The sequence below is a fragment of the Cherax quadricarinatus genome, chromosome 52 (assembly GCF_038502225.1).
Source record: "Cherax quadricarinatus isolate ZL_2023a chromosome 52, ASM3850222v1, whole genome shotgun sequence".
Lineage (NCBI taxonomy): Eukaryota > Metazoa > Arthropoda > Malacostraca > Decapoda > Parastacidae > Cherax > Cherax quadricarinatus.
In genome coordinates this window covers 7,290,712-7,308,743 of record NC_091343.1, presented here as the reverse complement: position 1 = coordinate 7,308,743, position 18,032 = coordinate 7,290,712, and the positions used below count along the sequence as shown (strand labels likewise).

General features: G+C 42.7%; 1 protein-coding gene across 12 annotated transcripts in view; it reads right to left on the bottom strand.

The window, feature by feature from the left end:
* Positions 1-18,032, bottom strand: part of disp (RND transporter family member dispatched) — a 753,128-nt gene that overhangs the window by 35,757 nt on the left and 699,339 nt on the right. For all 12 annotated transcript variants that reach the window (XM_070096023.1, XM_070096020.1, XM_070096021.1 and 9 more), the window contains one exon: positions 1,163-1,396. In XM_070096023.1, coding sequence (XP_069952124.1) covers positions 1,163-1,396 — 234 coding nt within the window. The remainder of the gene's footprint in view (positions 1-1,162; positions 1,397-18,032) is intronic.

The following is an 18,032-nucleotide window of genomic DNA, read 5'->3' as shown; positions in this document are numbered from 1 at the left end:
CCTATTTTTCTCCACCCACTCTAAATGTCCAAACCATCTCAACAACCCCTCCTAATCTCCACTTCAGCAAGCAATCTACTCCTAATCTCTTCCAAACTCTGAATTTTCTGTATAATATTCACACCACTCATTGTCCTCAAATGCATCTCTATTGTCTGTAGCTGCCTCCTCACTGCAACATTCAAAAACCAATGCTTCATACCCATACAACAGTCTTGGTACCACTGTACTCTGGTACATTCCCCTTTTTGCCTCCATGGGTATAGTTCTCTGTCTCCAGAGATGCCTCACTGCACCACCTGCCTTTTTTACCTTCATCAATTCTGCGGCTCACCTCTCTCATACAACCATTTACTAACAAGTCTGCTCACAAATATGTGAACACATTTGCTTTCTCCATACTCACTCCCTTCATTCTAATATTCAATCTCTCATTACCTATACTTTTGATACCTTCATTACTTTGCTCTTCCCTATGTTTACCTATAATTTTCATCCATTACATAACCTCCCAAATTTATTTATCAACTTTTGCAACTTCTCCAAATCTCCCAAAAGAACTGTGCCATAGGCAAACAAGCAGATGTAGCAACTCCCACTCTGTACCAGATTCACTATCTTTTAATCTCACACCTCTCCCTCACACCCTAGCAATCACTTCTTTTATAAACCATCTATAAATAAGTTAAACCATAGTGACATCATACATCCCTCTCTAAGGAGAAAATCTCCTGCTCTCCTATATACCCTAACCTGCACCTCACAAGTTAGGGTATTTTTGTATTGTATAGAGTTTCTGAATGAATTTTTTATTTTATTTGTTCTCAGTTGTTTTTCAACCAAATTAATTAATTTTTTGTATAAGACCATTTTATACATGTATTGTAAGCTTACATCTTTTTGGTAAATGTAATCAATAAATGTGTAAATATACTAAGCTTTAAAATGAATCCCTGTGCTATACATGTTATACTGAGTTCTGTTAAGTGAATTTGCTCTATGGGCAATGGACCAGGACTGCAACTGTCATATAAAGTGAGAGACAACTATACTTTTGAAAAATTAATAATAATTGTTTAAGCTTATTTTGAATATCTTATTTATAAAAGTAAACAATAAGAGGATCTTGTTCAAAAGATATATCTTTGAAAAATACACTTACCTATTGCTATAACAGTAGTTAAAACATTCATGTATGGGAAGAAAGTTATCTCATAAATAAAGATGTACATAAAATATGCAATGACGAGGGCACAAGCAACAGTGGTGATGGTGACTACTGTGATGAAGAGAGAGCCAGTATAGCACCACATCAGCAGCACAACAATACCAGCACCAACGCCCAGTAGGAACGAGTTGGACATTAACAGCTTATCAAACAGTGCATCCTTCAGACCTGGTTGCATGGAAAAAAAATTTATTATTATGAATACAATAATCTAAGTAACATATGTATTATAAAACAAATAAATGTAAAATACTGCATAGACTGGTAAGTAAAATTTTTGTTCCATAGTCTGAAACATTGTTTCAGACTATGGAACAAAACTTCTCTCCAGGCTGAGGGACTAACCACCTCAAAACTATGTCTTCAAGAGTGATGGACCAATTACATTGTATTCACATCTCTACTGCTTCTGCCAACTTTTCTGTACTCGACTGAAAAAGCCTACTGAGTAGGAGAAACATTTTAGAATAAAGATGCCTAACTGTTGCACAAGTGTCTTACTTACTGACCTCTCAGAATTGTATACAACTTTAACATTTACTATATAACCTATTCTAAACCTTGATCATAATTTTGAACCATTAAATGTCATCTTGGATCCACTTACATGACTGAGAAGTAACAAGGCAAAACAACTGCAGGAATGGTGCAAGGGCACCATTCCTGCAGTGGGGGGGTAGAATGAGTTAAATGAATGGTGCCCTTGCATCATTCCTCACTAAAGCAGCTGTTTCATCTTCCTATGTTTAAAGACCTGTGCCCTGCTCTTTGTCATGCAAATTTCATGCCTGCTTCCTATGTCCTGACGTAAGTCTTGCAGACTACAAGCATGCCACCTTTGTCTTCCAGATTTCACGCCCAATGCTTATGACCTGCTGCCTGTCCTGAAGACTTCATGCTTGCCACTGTGTCCCGTTCCTTACCTTTTGGATTTCATCTGTGCGACTAATATCTTAAGTGCTCCTTGCTGTGTTAACTTTGTATCTGCTGCCTGTGTTGCAGACCTCACCCCCTACCACCTGTGGACTGCTGACAATCTTGAAGACTTCATGCTTGCCACAAAAAACTTTGACACATAATAGATAATATTGATACTGTAGCTCACATGATTTCTTGCTCACTTTCTAAGAAATGCTAACTAGAAACCTCACCTCTAACAATAATTGCAGTATTTAGAAAACAAAACTAGACAAAATGTGGGATGTATATTGTTACCATAAATAATGCAGATGGGGCAACTAACCTCTTACATAACAGCACTATTGGGAGCATCCCACAATACAGAGACATTCCTTCTTCAGCTTGAGCTGTGGGACTATACTCATCCCACTTTATAATACAAGAAAAAAATTACACAATGCAATCAACACCCCAACAATGCAATGCTGGTGTTTTGACCACCCTGCAAAATACTGCAAATCATGGGTAATGTGCAGTCTGTGGAGCAGCAGATCATAATAATCCATCCTGCAACCAACCTTGAGTGTTTCCATAGGTGTTCTGTTTTCCTTCAAGAAAGTGAAATACACAGTCTAAAGAACAAAAAGGGAGTAATCCAGCTTTGTCTCAGGGAAAAATGCAACAGACATACTATTCCAGAGGTGCCTGACACCCTCAACACCAAGTAGAAACAACTAACACGGTCATCCCCGTGTTAAACCCTTATGAAGTCTTCACCTCTCATGTTCCTACCTTTTTGCCTATACTGTTCCACCCATACAGTCTTTTTCAGCTGCTTCAACACTACCGCCATAACTTTATACCTTTGAAGAGTTTCGAGAGTTTCACTACACTCGGAGCCTGGCCATGGGCCAGGCTTGTCTGGTGCTTGCCTGGTCAACCAGGCTGTTGCTGCTGGAGGCCAACTGCCCCACATATCCATCACAGCCTGGTTGATCTGGCACCTGGTGAAGATACTTGTCCAGTTTACCCTTGTTCCAGCCATGTTTCTGATAACTTCTGGTAAGATGTTGAATAGTCTGGCACCCTGAATGTTCATACAGTGTTCCCTTACTGTCCCCAATGCACCCTTGCTCCTCACTGGGTTCATATTGCACTTCCTCCCGTATCTCTCACTCCAGTATATTGTTATGGCAGTGTGCAGATTTCTGACCAGGCCCTCAAGTACTTTCTAGGTACAGTGGACCTCTGGTCTTTGTACTTAATCCATTCCAGAAGGTCAGTCTAAAACTGAAACATATGAAAACTGAATTAATATTTCCCATGAGAAATAATATAAATGCAATCAATCTGTTCTAAACACCCAAAAATATTAAAAAAAAAAATTTTAAAGAAAAACTAGTTTTGCATACAGAAAACAATGAAAAATAAATATAAAGCACAAATTTTAATGATAAATGAACATTACATACCTTTATTGAAGACTCTTGTTGGCGTATTAAAGGCGGCGAGGAGGGGAGAGGGAGTTGGGGTTATTGTTTGGAAGGGGAATCCCCCTCCATAAGGACTTCAGGTATCAAAGCCCTCTCTGGGGTTACTTCCCTTCTTTGTTTTTTACTGGCACTGGACCCCTGTCGCACTAAAAATCTGTCCAGAGAGCTCTGTTTCTGGCATCTCTTTAGCCCCTTGACTGTTGCAACCCCCAGTCCTGAGGTGTCGAAAAATTTAAAAAAAAAAAAAAAAAAAATTATGAAATGATAGAGAATCTTTTCCTGATTGTATTATTATTATTATAATCAAAAAGAAGCGCTAAGCCACAAGGGCTATACAGCGCTGCAGGGTAGGGAAGGAAGCAAGGGAATTGGATGGCAGGAGGGAGGGGGGATGATCAGCAGGTTACAGAAAACAGCGGGGCAGGGGATAGTACGGGGGTAGAGGGTAGCAAGAGATACAAGTAGAAAGGGCTGAAAGTATCAGAATTTGTGAAGTAAGTCAGTCGTTGTCAAAAAGTCAATAAGAGAGTCCGGATGAAAGGTGGGTCCATCAGCGAGAAGGGAAGGTAAAGAGAGAGCAGCGGGGCGAAGACGACGACAGAGGTAAATTCTGCGTGCTCGTTGATAAAGTGGGCAGTCCAACAGAATGTGGCTGACTGATAATGGAGCTTGGCAATTCTCACAGAGAGGAGCAAGACGCCTCTCCATGAGATATCCATGAGTAAGACGAGTATGGCCAATGCGAAGACGGGAGAGAGTAGTCTCCCAGCCTCGACACTGGTGATAAGAAGACGGCCAGTAACCTATACTCGGTTTAATAGACTGAAGTTTGTTGCCGAGCATAGTAGACCAACGTTGTTGCCAACGGGTGTGAAGGTGGGAAGATATTACAGCAAAATAGTCCGTACATGGAATACCTCTGTAAGAAACTGGTAGGTCATGTACTGCTGACCGCGCAGCAGTGTCTGCCTGTTCATTGCCCTGTACGTCAACATGACCAGGGACCCAACAAAAAACAATATCTTTATGCTTAGTAAAGATGCGGCGTAGCCAAAGTTGGATACGGAGGACTAAGGGGTGAGGTGTATCAAATTTTTGTATAGCCTGTAAAGCACTAAGGGAGTCTGAGACAACCACAAATGATGACACAGGCATAGATGCAATACGGATAAGTGCTGTAAGGATGGCATATAATTCAGCAGTAAAAATACTAGCTGAAGATAGTAAATGCCCTTGTACGACGCTGTCCGGAAACACTGCTGCGAATCCTACGCCATCAGAAGACTTAGAGCCATCTGTGTACACAGCAATGGCATGAGAATGAGAGTGAAAGTGGTCAAGAAAAAGAGAGCGGGAAGCGACCGTAGACAGTTGGGCTTTCGAGCAAGGGAGGGAGAAAGAACAGACTCGAACAGCTGGGACCTCCCAGGGGGGTAGGGAAAAGTGAGATGCTACATGTACATAGAAAGGTGGTAGTTGAAGAGAAGACAAGAGCGAATGAAGGCGAAGAGAGAAGGGACGGAGTAAGCAGGGGCGGCGAACAAATAAAGAATGTCTACTAATATCAGTGACCATTCTATAAATGGAAGGATTGCGGAGATCATGAGAGCGTACATAGTAGCGCAGGCAATGGGCATCACGGCGATCGGATAAGGATGGAACGTTCGCTTCTGCATAGAGGCTTTCGACAGGGGAAGAGCGAAAAGCACCAAGGCATAAACGTAATCCTTGGTGATGAATGGGGTTAAGGCTAGAGAGAGTAGCAGGAGATGCCGCTGAATAGATCTGGTCACCATAATCAAGTTTCGATAAAATAAGGGTGGACTGTAGGTGAAGGAGGGTTCGACGATCAGCTCCCCACGAAAGATGAGCAAGGGTTTTAAGAAGGTTCAGCCGGCTGTGACAAGTTGCCTTCAGAGAGGTAATGTGAGGTTTCCAGGATAACCTACGATCAAAGAGGAGGCCCAGAAACTTGACTGTATCACGTTCAGGGATACGTGAGCCATAGAGGTACAAAGGATGATCAGAGATGACAGAGCGTCTAGTGAAAGTGATTTGGTGGGTTTTAGTGCTGGAAAATTTAAACCCATGTGTGGTGGCCCAATTGGAAACACGGTCGACTGCATGCTGGAGAGAAACTGTAAGGAGGTGACAGTCTGCGCCTGCACAGGCAATAGCGAAGTCATCAACATAGAGTGATGACCAAATATTTGATGGAAGACTAGAGGCCAAATCATTAATAGCAAGGAGAAAAAGTGTTGTGCTCAGAACACATCCCTGGGGGACACCTTCAGCTTGGACAAAGTCCGGGGAGAGCACATTATTAACCCGAACACGGAAATGCCTGTCAGTTAAAAAGTTCTTAAGGAAGGATGGTAGATTGCCTCAAAGGCCTAAGGAGTGGGCTTGGGCTAAAATATTATACCTCCAAGTTGTGTCATATGCCTTCTCAAGGTCAAAAAATATGGCAATAACTGAGTGGTTATTCGCAAAGGCATTACGAACATACGTATCCAAGCGCAGTAAGGGGTCTATGGTAGAACGTCCCTTACGAAAGCCATATTGACGAGTGGAGAGACTGTTGTGTGTCTCTAAATACCACACTAAACGTCTATTTACTAGACGTTCCATTACTTTGCAAACTGCACTGGTAAGAGCAATGGGACGATAGTGGGAGGTTTCATGTCCCGTAGTGCCTGGTTTGCGGAAAGGGAGAACAATGGCGGATTTCCACAGCTGTGGAAGAACTCCTTGTGACCAAATAAGATTGTAAAGGTGTAATAGGACTGCAAGGGCTGACTGATGTAAATGTTGTAGCATACGAATATGAATGTCGTCGGGCCCAGCTGCCGATGATCGACAAGCTGAGAGTGTTGCCTCCAGTTCTTGAAGTGTAAAAGGCACATTATACTGTTCTTCTCTGAGAGAAGAAAAGTCCAAGGGTGCTAACTCTCTGGCAGACTTTGAGGAAAGAAATGAGGGGCATAGATGGAGTCCCTGAGAAATACGGACCAGATGATTGCCAATTTCATTGGCAACATCTAGTGGGTTTGCTATATCAACACCGGCAACCCGCAGAACAGGAGCCGGGTCAGGAGAATATTTACCACTCAGTTTTCGTACTTTTTTCCAGACTGCACTCATAGAGGAAGCAGAGGTGATGGTGGAGACATAATCTCGCCAGCAAGTGCGTTTAGCGTCACGGATGACACGGCGAGCGATCGCACGCTTCTGTTTAAAATCAAGGAGTCGCTCTGTGGTTCTATTGTACCGGTACCTGCCCCATGCAGCGCGTTTCAAACGTACTGCACGAGCACAAGCAGGAGACCACCAAGGCACGCATTTCTGAGAATGCCTGCCCGAAGTTTGGGGTATAGAATGAGAAGCTGCGGTGAAAACGGAGGACGAGAAGAGGTGTAAAAGCTCATCGATGGAGGACGAAGAAGGAACCTCTTTAAAAACAGTCAGGTGTGAGTAAAGGTTCCAATTTGCCCGATTAAATTGCCAGCGTGGGGTGCGAAGAGGTGGCGAATATGAAGGGGAAGTAAGAATGATTGGGAAATGATCACTGTCATGTAAGTCCGGGAGAACAGACCAAGTAAAGTCTAATGCGGCGGAGGAAGAGCAAACTGAGAGATCGATGCAAGAGAGAGTATGAGTCCGAGGATCAAAATGGGTGTGAGTACCTGTATTTAAAACATGGAGGGGGTGGGTGGCAAGAAAAGCCTCTAACTGAATTCCACGGGAATCACAGTGAGACCCTCCCCAGAGGAAATGGTGGGCATTAAAATCACCAAGTAACAGAATCGGTGGCGGTAATGACGAAACAAGGAAGGCAAAATCCGGAATAGATAATGCCCGAGAAGGAGAGAGATATAAAGAACAGAGCGTATACCACCTATGTAAGTGGATACGGGCTGCTGTGTAATGCAGCGAAGTATGAACAAATAGCTGATGGTACGGAATATCAGTGCGGAGAAGAAGGGCACTTTCATTAAAGGTCCCATCAGGAAAAGGATCTGAAGAATACAATAAATTATAGCCTGAGATGTGAGAAATAACAGCAGAGTGTAATTTTGGTTCCTGTAAGCAAACACCAACAGGGGCAAACTGGGAGAGTAACATCTGACGCTCACCCCGATTACCCCTGAGGCCGCGTATATTCCACTGTAAAAAGGCCATGATTGGCAATGATAAAGATACTTGAAATCCGCAGGTAAGGGTTCCTACGGACTAGAAGGGTTAGAAAAGTCCACATGCGGAGGCAGTGGAAAATGTTCAAGCAGCGAAGGAACGGTGCGCTGTGAAGAAAGGAGTTGCGCAGATGGAGCAGAGGAGAGAGGAAGAGCGGAAGGTGGATCAGTGTCCATTGATGGTTTGGTCTCTGCAATATATTCAGAGATTGCTTCAAGTGTTTCGGAATTCAGAGATGTCGTATGGGAGACAATATTGGGAATGGTAGGGGGAGGATGAGTAAAGATTGGAACTGTATTGGACTGTACCAAGGTAGGGGGGGGCGAAAGGGTGGAGGGAACTGGAGAAGCGTGGCAGGGGACAGAAGAGACAGGAACCTGGGAGGTGGCAGAAGAGGAAGAAACTTGGGAGGGAACAGGGGAGGAAGGTACATTACGAGGAGGAGGGTGAACCTCTGCACTTGTAACTGAGCCAGTGAGAGGGGAAGAACTAGGGACAGAGACAGGGAGGGTAAAATGAGGAGGTGGAAGATGGGTAGGAGGTGTTACCGGACCTTTTTTTGACTTTTGAGAAGTAGAGGGACGATTGGGAAGAGGTGTCGTACGAGGTCTCGTCGATACTGAGGCTTGTAAGAGAGAACTCGAAGAAGCGAGATTAGACTGAGGCGTTGAAGTAGGGACGTCTGAGCCGAGGACAGCAAAAGGATTAGATACAGGAGTGATTATGGGAGAGGTAACCACAGAGGTGGGTGTAGAAGATGGGATACCAGAAGTGGGGGGACGTTTTGAAACACGGGAATAAGAAACACGTGGGAGTCTCCCTTGGAGGCGGAGATGAGAAACTGCCATGGCATAAGGGAGACCTTCTGTCTCTTTGAGGTAACGGATTTCCCGCTCGTTTAAATAGACCTGACAACGGCGAGAGTACGAAGGGTGAGCCTCATGACAGTTAAGGCAAGAGGGAGATCGATTGCAAGACGTATTAGAATGGTCATCGGCACCACAGACTGGGCATTCGGCGATAGATCTGCAATATTTCGCTGGATGGCCAAATCGCCAGCAATTTCTACACTGTTGTGGTGTAGGGATCACCTTTCGAACTTGTAACCGATGTCCTGCTATATAAACGGAGGATGGGAGTTCTCGGCTGTCAAAAGTTAAACGAGCCACATTGCTAGGGTATCGTCTCCGCCCACGGGCAGGAAGAACGTAAGTGTCTACCTTGAGGATTGGGAGATCTTGGAGTTCCAGCTGTTCTAGAATGTCGGTGCCACATGTCTGGAAATTTTGTTGAACTATGGTATGGGGCAGAATAACGGTACCACTACAAGAATTGAGGGAATGATGTTTTTCAAGGGTGACAGGAACAGTATCTATATGGGTAAGACGAGAGAGCTCACGAGCCTGGGTAGCATTCTGTACGGTAATGATGCGCGTACCGCTCTTAAGAGCATGAAAAGAAATATCTTTACCAACATGGCGTAGGAGTGCCTTGCCAATACTATGGTCAGAAAGATAGGCAGTAGAGGAAGTTGGTCGTAAAGTGAAGAATTTAGTCCACTGTTCAGTCTGAAACTGAGCGTGGAAAGGTAGTGAAGGACGTGTCGATCGTTTCTGAGAAGAACGAGAAGGTGAAGGTGGAGAAGTATCATCAGCAGGTAATTGTCGTTGACGTTTAGGCGTGGGACCAGAGTTGGTCCGACGTGGAACGGGTCGGCGATTTGAAAATTGCCGCACCGTAGAGGGAGAGGCCGGAAGCATAGTCAGAGGAGAGCGAAGGTCTGATAAATCGAAGGAGTCAGTCGAGGCCTCAGTACCTGAAGCGGGTGAGGAAACAGCACCGGCAATAGGTACAGAGGCATGAGGAATGTCTGAAGAGTGGTCCAAAGACGAGGCGGGGTCAGAACGGGGTGCGGTATCAAGAAGGGGCCCGGGGGTACCAGGTTCATGGACTAGGGCTGCCATGGTTAGGTTACTTCTTTCTTTTTGTTTTTAAGAAAAAAAAAGAAAGAAGAAAAGAAAATAAAAATAAAAAAAAGAAAAAAAAAGGGGGGACCGGGGAGGGATAGTTCCTAGGAGGGATGAAAGGGCCAGAAATCTCCCTCCGCGCCCAAGAGGACTCGACACCGCTAGTAGTGCAGATGCAGCATGGAACCCGTGCCATACCCTACCCTTCATGCCAGTAAACCAGCAATCTGGGATAGCAACCTCACATCTGCCGAGCTACCTCGGTGGACAAAAGAGAGGGCGGCCGGATATCCGCCACAAAGCATACCTCCTTCAGCCACCACCCCCGGAATCCGAAAGGTGGCTTCCAGAGCTACACCCGTCGCCCAAAAGACACCTAAAGCTACTCCGGGATACCGGAGAGGGATCGGGACATCCCTAGGCAATCCAGATTCCACGGCAAACTACGCCACCGCCAAGAAACCTCAACGGAATGGGATGGACCCCGGTGTCCTTTCTCCTACCTAGGAACTAGCGCGCCTGTGGGAGAAATCCCAAAGGACAAAAAGAGGAAGGGCAAAAGGGAGGAGTGGGGAGGAGGAGGAGGAAAGGAAAAAGGGGAGGATGGGGAGGATGGGATAGGGGAGGGGAGATTGGGGGGTAATTAGGTTCGGTCTGAGGAAGAAGACCGATAGGTCTAATTCCTCAGACCAAGAGCCTCTTCACCACGCCAAGGAGCCCCCCTTGAAGAGGCTTCCTGATTGTAATGACACCAAAAAAAAAAAAAAAAAAAAAAAAAAAAAATATTTTGATGGAAAACTGACGGAATTACGCTCTCGCAAAGATAGCGACCTCGACGATATTTACAAATCGGCGATTTCACCCACTTTGAGCCCTATTTTCAGCTAATTCCATTTTTCCAGTCGACCAAACTCATAGCTATTTCTTTAGAACTTCATTTTTTCTATTGATTGAGTACAAGAAACTGCCCATTTACCGATTTCAACTACCCAATAATGTGGTCGGAAATTTGCAATTTGGCCAATTTCACGAAAATTAAAGAATATGACAATTTCAAAATAAGGTCCGGAATGAACAATGCAGACATTCCCGGCTCTAAAATAACATTTTATTTGTTCATCAGTCACGTCTCCAGGCCCCTCTGATATTACACTTGCTTTTTATTTTGAATTTTTATTCAAACAAAAAATAGAAGATTTACTGTTATGCAGACTACTGCAATATTGTAATAATTGTACAAATAATGTCAACCCATTCATGACTGCATATTAGAATGACTAGTTGGACATTTATTGGACAATGACAACATTTGTTTACTTTTGAACATCGGCAAAAATCAAACATTTCCCCTACTTTGAGCTCCATTTCCAGATTCTTTTTATAGCAAAACCAATCAAAATCACCTCTATTTCTATAACATGTTTTCCATTCTACCAAATGAGACCAAGAAAACGAGAATACAGCCATAAATCTATACGAAAATAGACCACAAAGTCTTTTTTTTCTCATTATGCACTGTGTGCTCCAGGATTTTTTTTATGTGTTGCACACTGACCACACAGACCCATTCTCTCACATGTGGGCCTACCAGCTTTCTCCTGCTTGATTTGAAGCCGCTAGAATTTATGAGTACAGTGGACCCCCGGTTAACGATTTTAATCCGTGCAAGAGGGCTCATCGTTATGCGAAATAATCGTTATGCGAATGAATTTTCCCCATAAGAAATAATGGAAATAAAATTAATCCGTGCAAGACGCCCAAAAGTATGAAAAAAATTTTTTTTTACCACATGAAATGTTAATTTTAATACACACAAACTGAAAAAGGCATGCACAATTAAATGACACTTACTTTTATTGAAGATCTGGTGATGATTGATGGGATGGGAGGAGGGGAGAGCATTATCTTCTTACTGTTTAGAAGGGATATCCCCTTCCATTAGGACTTGAGGTAGCAAGTCCTTTTCTGGGGTTACTTCCCTTCTTCTTTTAATGCCACTAGGACCAGCTTGAGAGTCACTGGACCTCTGTCGCACAACAAATCTGTCCATAGAGCTCTGTACCTCCCGTTCCTTCAAGACTTTCCTAAAATGGGCCATAACATTGTCATTGAAATAGTCACCAGCACGGCTTGCAACAGCTGTGTCAGGGTGATTTTCATCTATAAAGGTTTGCAGTTCAACCCACTGTGCACACATTTCCTTAATCTTTGAAGTAGGCACAATGGATTCCACAACTGGCATAGGCTTCTCAGGGTTAGCCCCAAACCCTTCAAAATCTTTCTTAATTTCCATACTAATTCTCACCCTTTTTACCACAGGGTTGGCACTAGAAGCTTTCTTGGGGCCCATGGTCACTTATTTTCCAGAAACAGCACCGAAAACACTGTAATAATACGAAATATTCCGAGTGTATGCTTGGATGTTACCGCGGAGGCTGGCTGGTAAACAATGGGACGGCCGGCACATGTGAGGGCACATTGGACGCGTCTCGGACGAAAATCGGTAAGCGGGTTTTTAATCGGTATGCGCGGCAAAAATTTTGCGATAAAAGTAATCGGCATGCGGAAAAATCGCTATGTGATGCCATCGTTATGCGGGGGTCCACTGTATATACACGTCAAACACGGTACCTCGTAAGACGTATATATACGACCAAAACAGTCAAAGGGTTAAGATTTGCCTAAAATAAGACAAGGTATTGTCACTGATCATGTTGCAGATACGGCTTGTATCAGCTTGGTCAGGGTGATATTTTTCAATAAAAGTTTGCAACTCGTTCCACTTTGCACACATGTCCTTAATCACTGAAGAAGGCACTTTCTTCCCTCTCTCTTCCTCCTCCTCTGAAGCAATTTCCTCAACTGTGGTCTGTTGCTGTTCCAGATAAAGGTTTTGCAGCTCTTCAATGGTTAGTTCTTCCCTGTGGTCCTCCACCAACTCTTCCACATCCTGGCCACTCACAACCAACCCCATGGACTTCGACAGGGTCAGCCTCAAACCCTTCAAAATCCTTCTCTTGGACACATTTTGGCCACAATTTTTTCCAATAAGAGTTCAAAATCCTGGAAGTCACTTCCTGTCAAGCCTTACCTATAAGGTTTATGCACTGGAGGATACTGAAGTGATCCCTCCAGAACTCTCTTAAGGTCATTTCAGTGTCCGAGGTCACTTCAAAGCACCTTTGAAACATTGCTTTCGTGTATTTTTTTTTTAAATTAGCAATGACCTGCTGGTCCATGGGCTGGATGAGAGGAGTGGTGTTAGGAGGCAAGAACTTCACTGTTATAAAAATGAAGTCCCTAAACAATTGGTCTTCCAAGTCTGGAGGATGAGCAGGAGCATTGTCCAGTACCAGGAGGCACTTGAGGTATTTTTTCGCACTAGGGCCAAACACTTCATGGACCCAGTCAAGGAAAATTTGCCTCGTGACCCATGCCTTATTATTAGCTTTCAACATCACACTCAATTTACTCTTGACAACATTGTTTTTCTTGAACACTTTGGGATTTTCAGAGTGATACACCAGTAAAGGCTTCACTTTGAAATCCCCACTAGTGTTACTACAGAACAAAAGAGTTAACCTATCCTTCATAGTCTTGTGTCCTGGCAGTGCCTTTTCCTCCTGTGTGATGTAGGTCCTTTATTGGCATTTTCTTCCAAAAGAGGCCTGTTTCGTCACAACTGAACACTTGCTGGGGGACAAATCTTTCAGCCTCTACGTATTCCTTGAATTCATCAACGAATTCTTCGGCCGCATGTTTGTCTGAACTTGCAGCCTCACCGTGCCTTACAACAGTGTATGCCACTACGTTTCTTGAATCTGTTGAACTAGCCTTTGATGGCTTTAAATTCACTGACAGCAGCACTTGTTCCAGGCATTTTCTTTACAAGATCTGCATGCAACTGCCTTGCCTTTTTGCAAATGATTGACTCCACAACACTATCTTCTACTGTTTCCCGTTGATCCACACCAACAACAACTTTTCCACATCTTTGATTGTTTCTGATCTCTGTTTTGTTAGCACATTTACCCCTTTTGCAACTTTAGCTTCCTTGATTTCTACTTTCTTTGCCAGGATAGAACAGATTGTTGATTTCGACTTCCCATACATCCTGGTAAGCTTGGCTAAACATATGCCACTTTCATATTTTTCTACAATCTCTTTCTTGAATTCTATTGTGTTTCTCACCTTCTTTTCCATAGGGCTGGCACTAAGACTTTTCTTTGGGCCCATGGTGGCTTATTTCGCAGTCGCAATCAATAAATAAGCACAAAAATTGCGAAATGTTTTGGATGAATCCTCACTCAACCAGTGACAAAGCCAGACTGACGGCATTCCCGGGCAGGCAGACATGTATGATATGTATGATTTCTGGATTGAGGTACGAAAACCAGACCAAAATTTTGCCCAAAAAAGTGTTCTGAAACTGAATTGTACAATATGCAGACCGTACGAAAACCGGAGGTCCACTGTATGTATTATCATGCAACTCTCTCTCTCTCTCCTCTGCTCTAATGAGTACATGTTCAAGACTTGAAGGTGTTCCCAGTAATTTAGGTGCTTAACTGGCTCAATGTGAGCCATAAACAATCTCTGTACTTCATCCAGTTCTGACATTTCTCCTGCTTTGAACGGGGCCATCAGCACTAAGCAATATTCTAAATGAGGGAGCACTAGCGATTTGAAATGTGTCACCGTCAGCATTATTTCCCATGTTTTGAAAGTTCTCAATACCCACCCCATCATCTTCCTGCATGTTGTGATCTTTGTCTTGTTATGGTCTTTAAAAGAAAGGTCAGCTGACATAATTATTTCCAGGTCTTTTACGTGTTCCTTTTGTTCTAGTATTTGGTGACCCTCTTGAGTTCTGTATATAGTGTTCCTTTTGAGTTCTTCATTCTTTCCATACCTAAGCAGCTGGAACTTATCACCATTGAACACTATGTTGTTCTCCACTGCCCACCTTGTATATGTCTTCCTGAAATTTTTCAGTGTCCCCTACCGTAGTGACTTTCATGCTTATTTTAGTGTCAGCTGCAAATGATGATACAAAAGTGTGGTGGGTGTTTTTATCTATGTTTGCTATGAGGATGAGAAACAGCAGAGGTGCCAGGACAGTGCCTTGGGGCACTGAGCTTTTTACCTCGCTGATGCTGGATCTAGCCCTGTTTACTACTACAGTGGACCCCAGTTTTCAGCTGGTGCAGAAATCGGCTAATTCAGAAATCGAGCACTTTTTTCAGCAAAATTTCCCCCCAGATTTCATGCATCTGCTTGCAAATCGTTGGTACTAGACGCGTTCACCTGGGCCGCTCATACGATACACATTTTCATTAATCCATCTATGATATTTTCTTCAAAATTATAGAAGAAACACATTACATAGCATATAAACATGGCTTTGTTACTCGTTCACTAAGAGTGTCCCTCTAGTCTTAACGCCATAGTTACAACACTAATATGTAATAATAATCACTCTTGGGCATATTAAATGTCTTATTTTAGTTTAATATAGACATTTTCATTAATCCATCTACGATATTTTCTTCAAAATTATATAAGAAACACGTTACATAGCGTATATAAAAACATGCAATGTTTATATGCAATGTATGTTTAATAATAATCACTCTTGGGCATATTAAATGTCTTATTATAGGTTAATATAGACATTTTCATTAATCCATCTATGATATTTTCTTCAAAATTATATAAGAAACACATTACCTAGCATATAGCATATAAACATAGCATATAAACATGCAATGTTTATATGCTATCGAGCAGTGAGTCGGGTGGAGGGCAAACTTTACGTTTTCTCTGGTGGAGTATTAAGAAAACTGTGAATCTGGCGTCTGGCCCAGTCATCGCCCGTAACACGTGTTTGTTTACAATTCTCGGCATGAATTATTCATTACTTCTCCCTTTGTTTATGATGGCATCTAAAGGTAGTTGTTAGAAATGATTAAACTCAGTGAACATGGTTTATCGATGGTAATAATATGGCTGTGTTCTGCAGTATAGGTAGTCGGTAGGTGTAGCCCAGACGGACTACATACATGTACCTACATATACTGGCTACCTATACTGACTTCCTACAAATAAATACAAAAGAACCTCTACTTGCTGGTGCATCCACGTGCAAGTTTTTCCAAATACGAGCAGTCAATGGGTCGATTTTTTGCTTCCATATGCGAGTGAAATTTCCATAAGTGGGCAGACCTCAAGGGAGGTTCCTTGACACTGGTGAGGGGTTCTTGCTCTTGATCTAGGGAACTGGATCTAATTTGTTTGTTGGAGTATCTTATTGAAACGTGGGCAATGTATGATGGAAAGATGCTTCTTAATGTACACCCAAAATGAAAGAAATCGGAGCATAAATAATGGAGTTCACTTCTCAGCAATTAGCCACCCCTTAGCAGTATTTTCGTATGGTTTTTATGGTTGTATTCTCGTTTTTTTGGTCTCATTTGATAGAATGGAAGATATATTACAGAAATAGATATGATTCTGATAGCTTTCACAACGAAAATTACCTTGACATTGAGCTCAACGTAGGAGAAATGCTCGATTCCTTGGCTATGTTCAAGAGTAAACAAATGATGTCACTGTCCATTCCAATATGCAGTCGTGAATGGGTTGACATTATTTATACAATTATTTCAATAAGGCAGTAGTCTGCATAACAGTAAATCTTCTATTTTTTGTGTGAATAAAAATTACAAATGATTTATATTGTACTATAATAATAATAATAATAATAATAATAATAATAATAATAATAATAATAATAATAATAATACATATAATAATAGCATAAAAATATAATAATAATATAATACATATAATAATAATAATAATGTATTACATAATAATAATTATAATAATAAACGGCTTCAATAGGCCATCACTAGATGGCAGTGTTTACCACAACAAAGAGGGAGAAGTTGTGGCTCCCTCCACCTGTTACATAATGACATACAGTGGACCCCCGACGTACAATATTAATCCATTCCTGAGAGCCCATTGTAAGACGAAATGATTGTAGGTTGAATTAATTTCCCCATAAAAAATAATGGAAATCAAATTAATCCGTTCAAGACACCCAAAAGTATGAAAAAAAAAATTTTACCACGTGAAATATACATTGTCCTACACACTAAAAGAAGGATACATGCACAATAGTAGAGTAGTATATGCACAATATGTATTGTGCATTTACTACTCTACTAAATGAAGAATAAATGACACTTACCTTTATTGAAGATGTAGCGATGACTGATGAGACACTGTTTGTGTCCTGGGAGTGCCTTGTCCTCCTGAGTACTGTAGGTCCTGTTTGGCATTTTCTTCCAGAACAGACCTTATCACACTGTGTATGCCACTACGATTCTTAAATCTCTCAAACCAACCTTTGCTGGCCATAAATTCACCAATATGAGCACTAGTTCCAGGCATTTTTTCCTGTTCACCTGGGTGTTAGTCGACTGGTGTGGGTCGTATCCTGGGAGACAAGATTAAGGACCCCAATGGAAATAAGTCAGACAGTCCTCGATGACATAAAGACTTTCTTGGGTTATCCTGGATGGCTAACCCTCTGGGGTTAATTGTTTCTCGGTATTCTTGATAAGCCACACCAACAACAGTCTCTCCACATCTTCGAGTAGTACAGCTGACAGTGGTGCAGCAGCAGCTGACCATGGTGCAGCAGCAGCTGACCGTGGTGCAGCAGCAGCTGACCATGGTGCAGCAGCAGCTGACCATGGTGCAGCAGCAGCTGACCATGGTGCAGCAGCAGCTGACTGTGGTGCAGCAGCAGCTGATGGTGCTACAGCAGCAGCAGCAGCTAACCATGGTGCAGCAGCAGCAGCAACTGATTGTGGTATGATAGTATTTCGATAGTATTTCTCACCCTTTTTACCACAGGGTTGGCATTAGAAGCTTTCTTTGGGCCCATGGTGGCTTATTTAGCAGTTAGAAGCACTAAAAACACTGGAATAATACAAAATATTCCGAATGTACGTGTGGGAGCGACCGCTCTGGCTTGTAAACATCGGCACACTAACTGAAGGCAGGCCAGCTGAGGCGCACTCAGGCGGACAGACAGGTGGATGTGTACTGGACGAATGCTGTAGGTCGAGTTTTTCACCATACATCGGGGTCAAATTTTTATGCTGAAATGCATCATAGGTCGGTTTTTACGTAGGTTGGGGACATTGTACATCGGGGGTCCACTGTATTTTATTC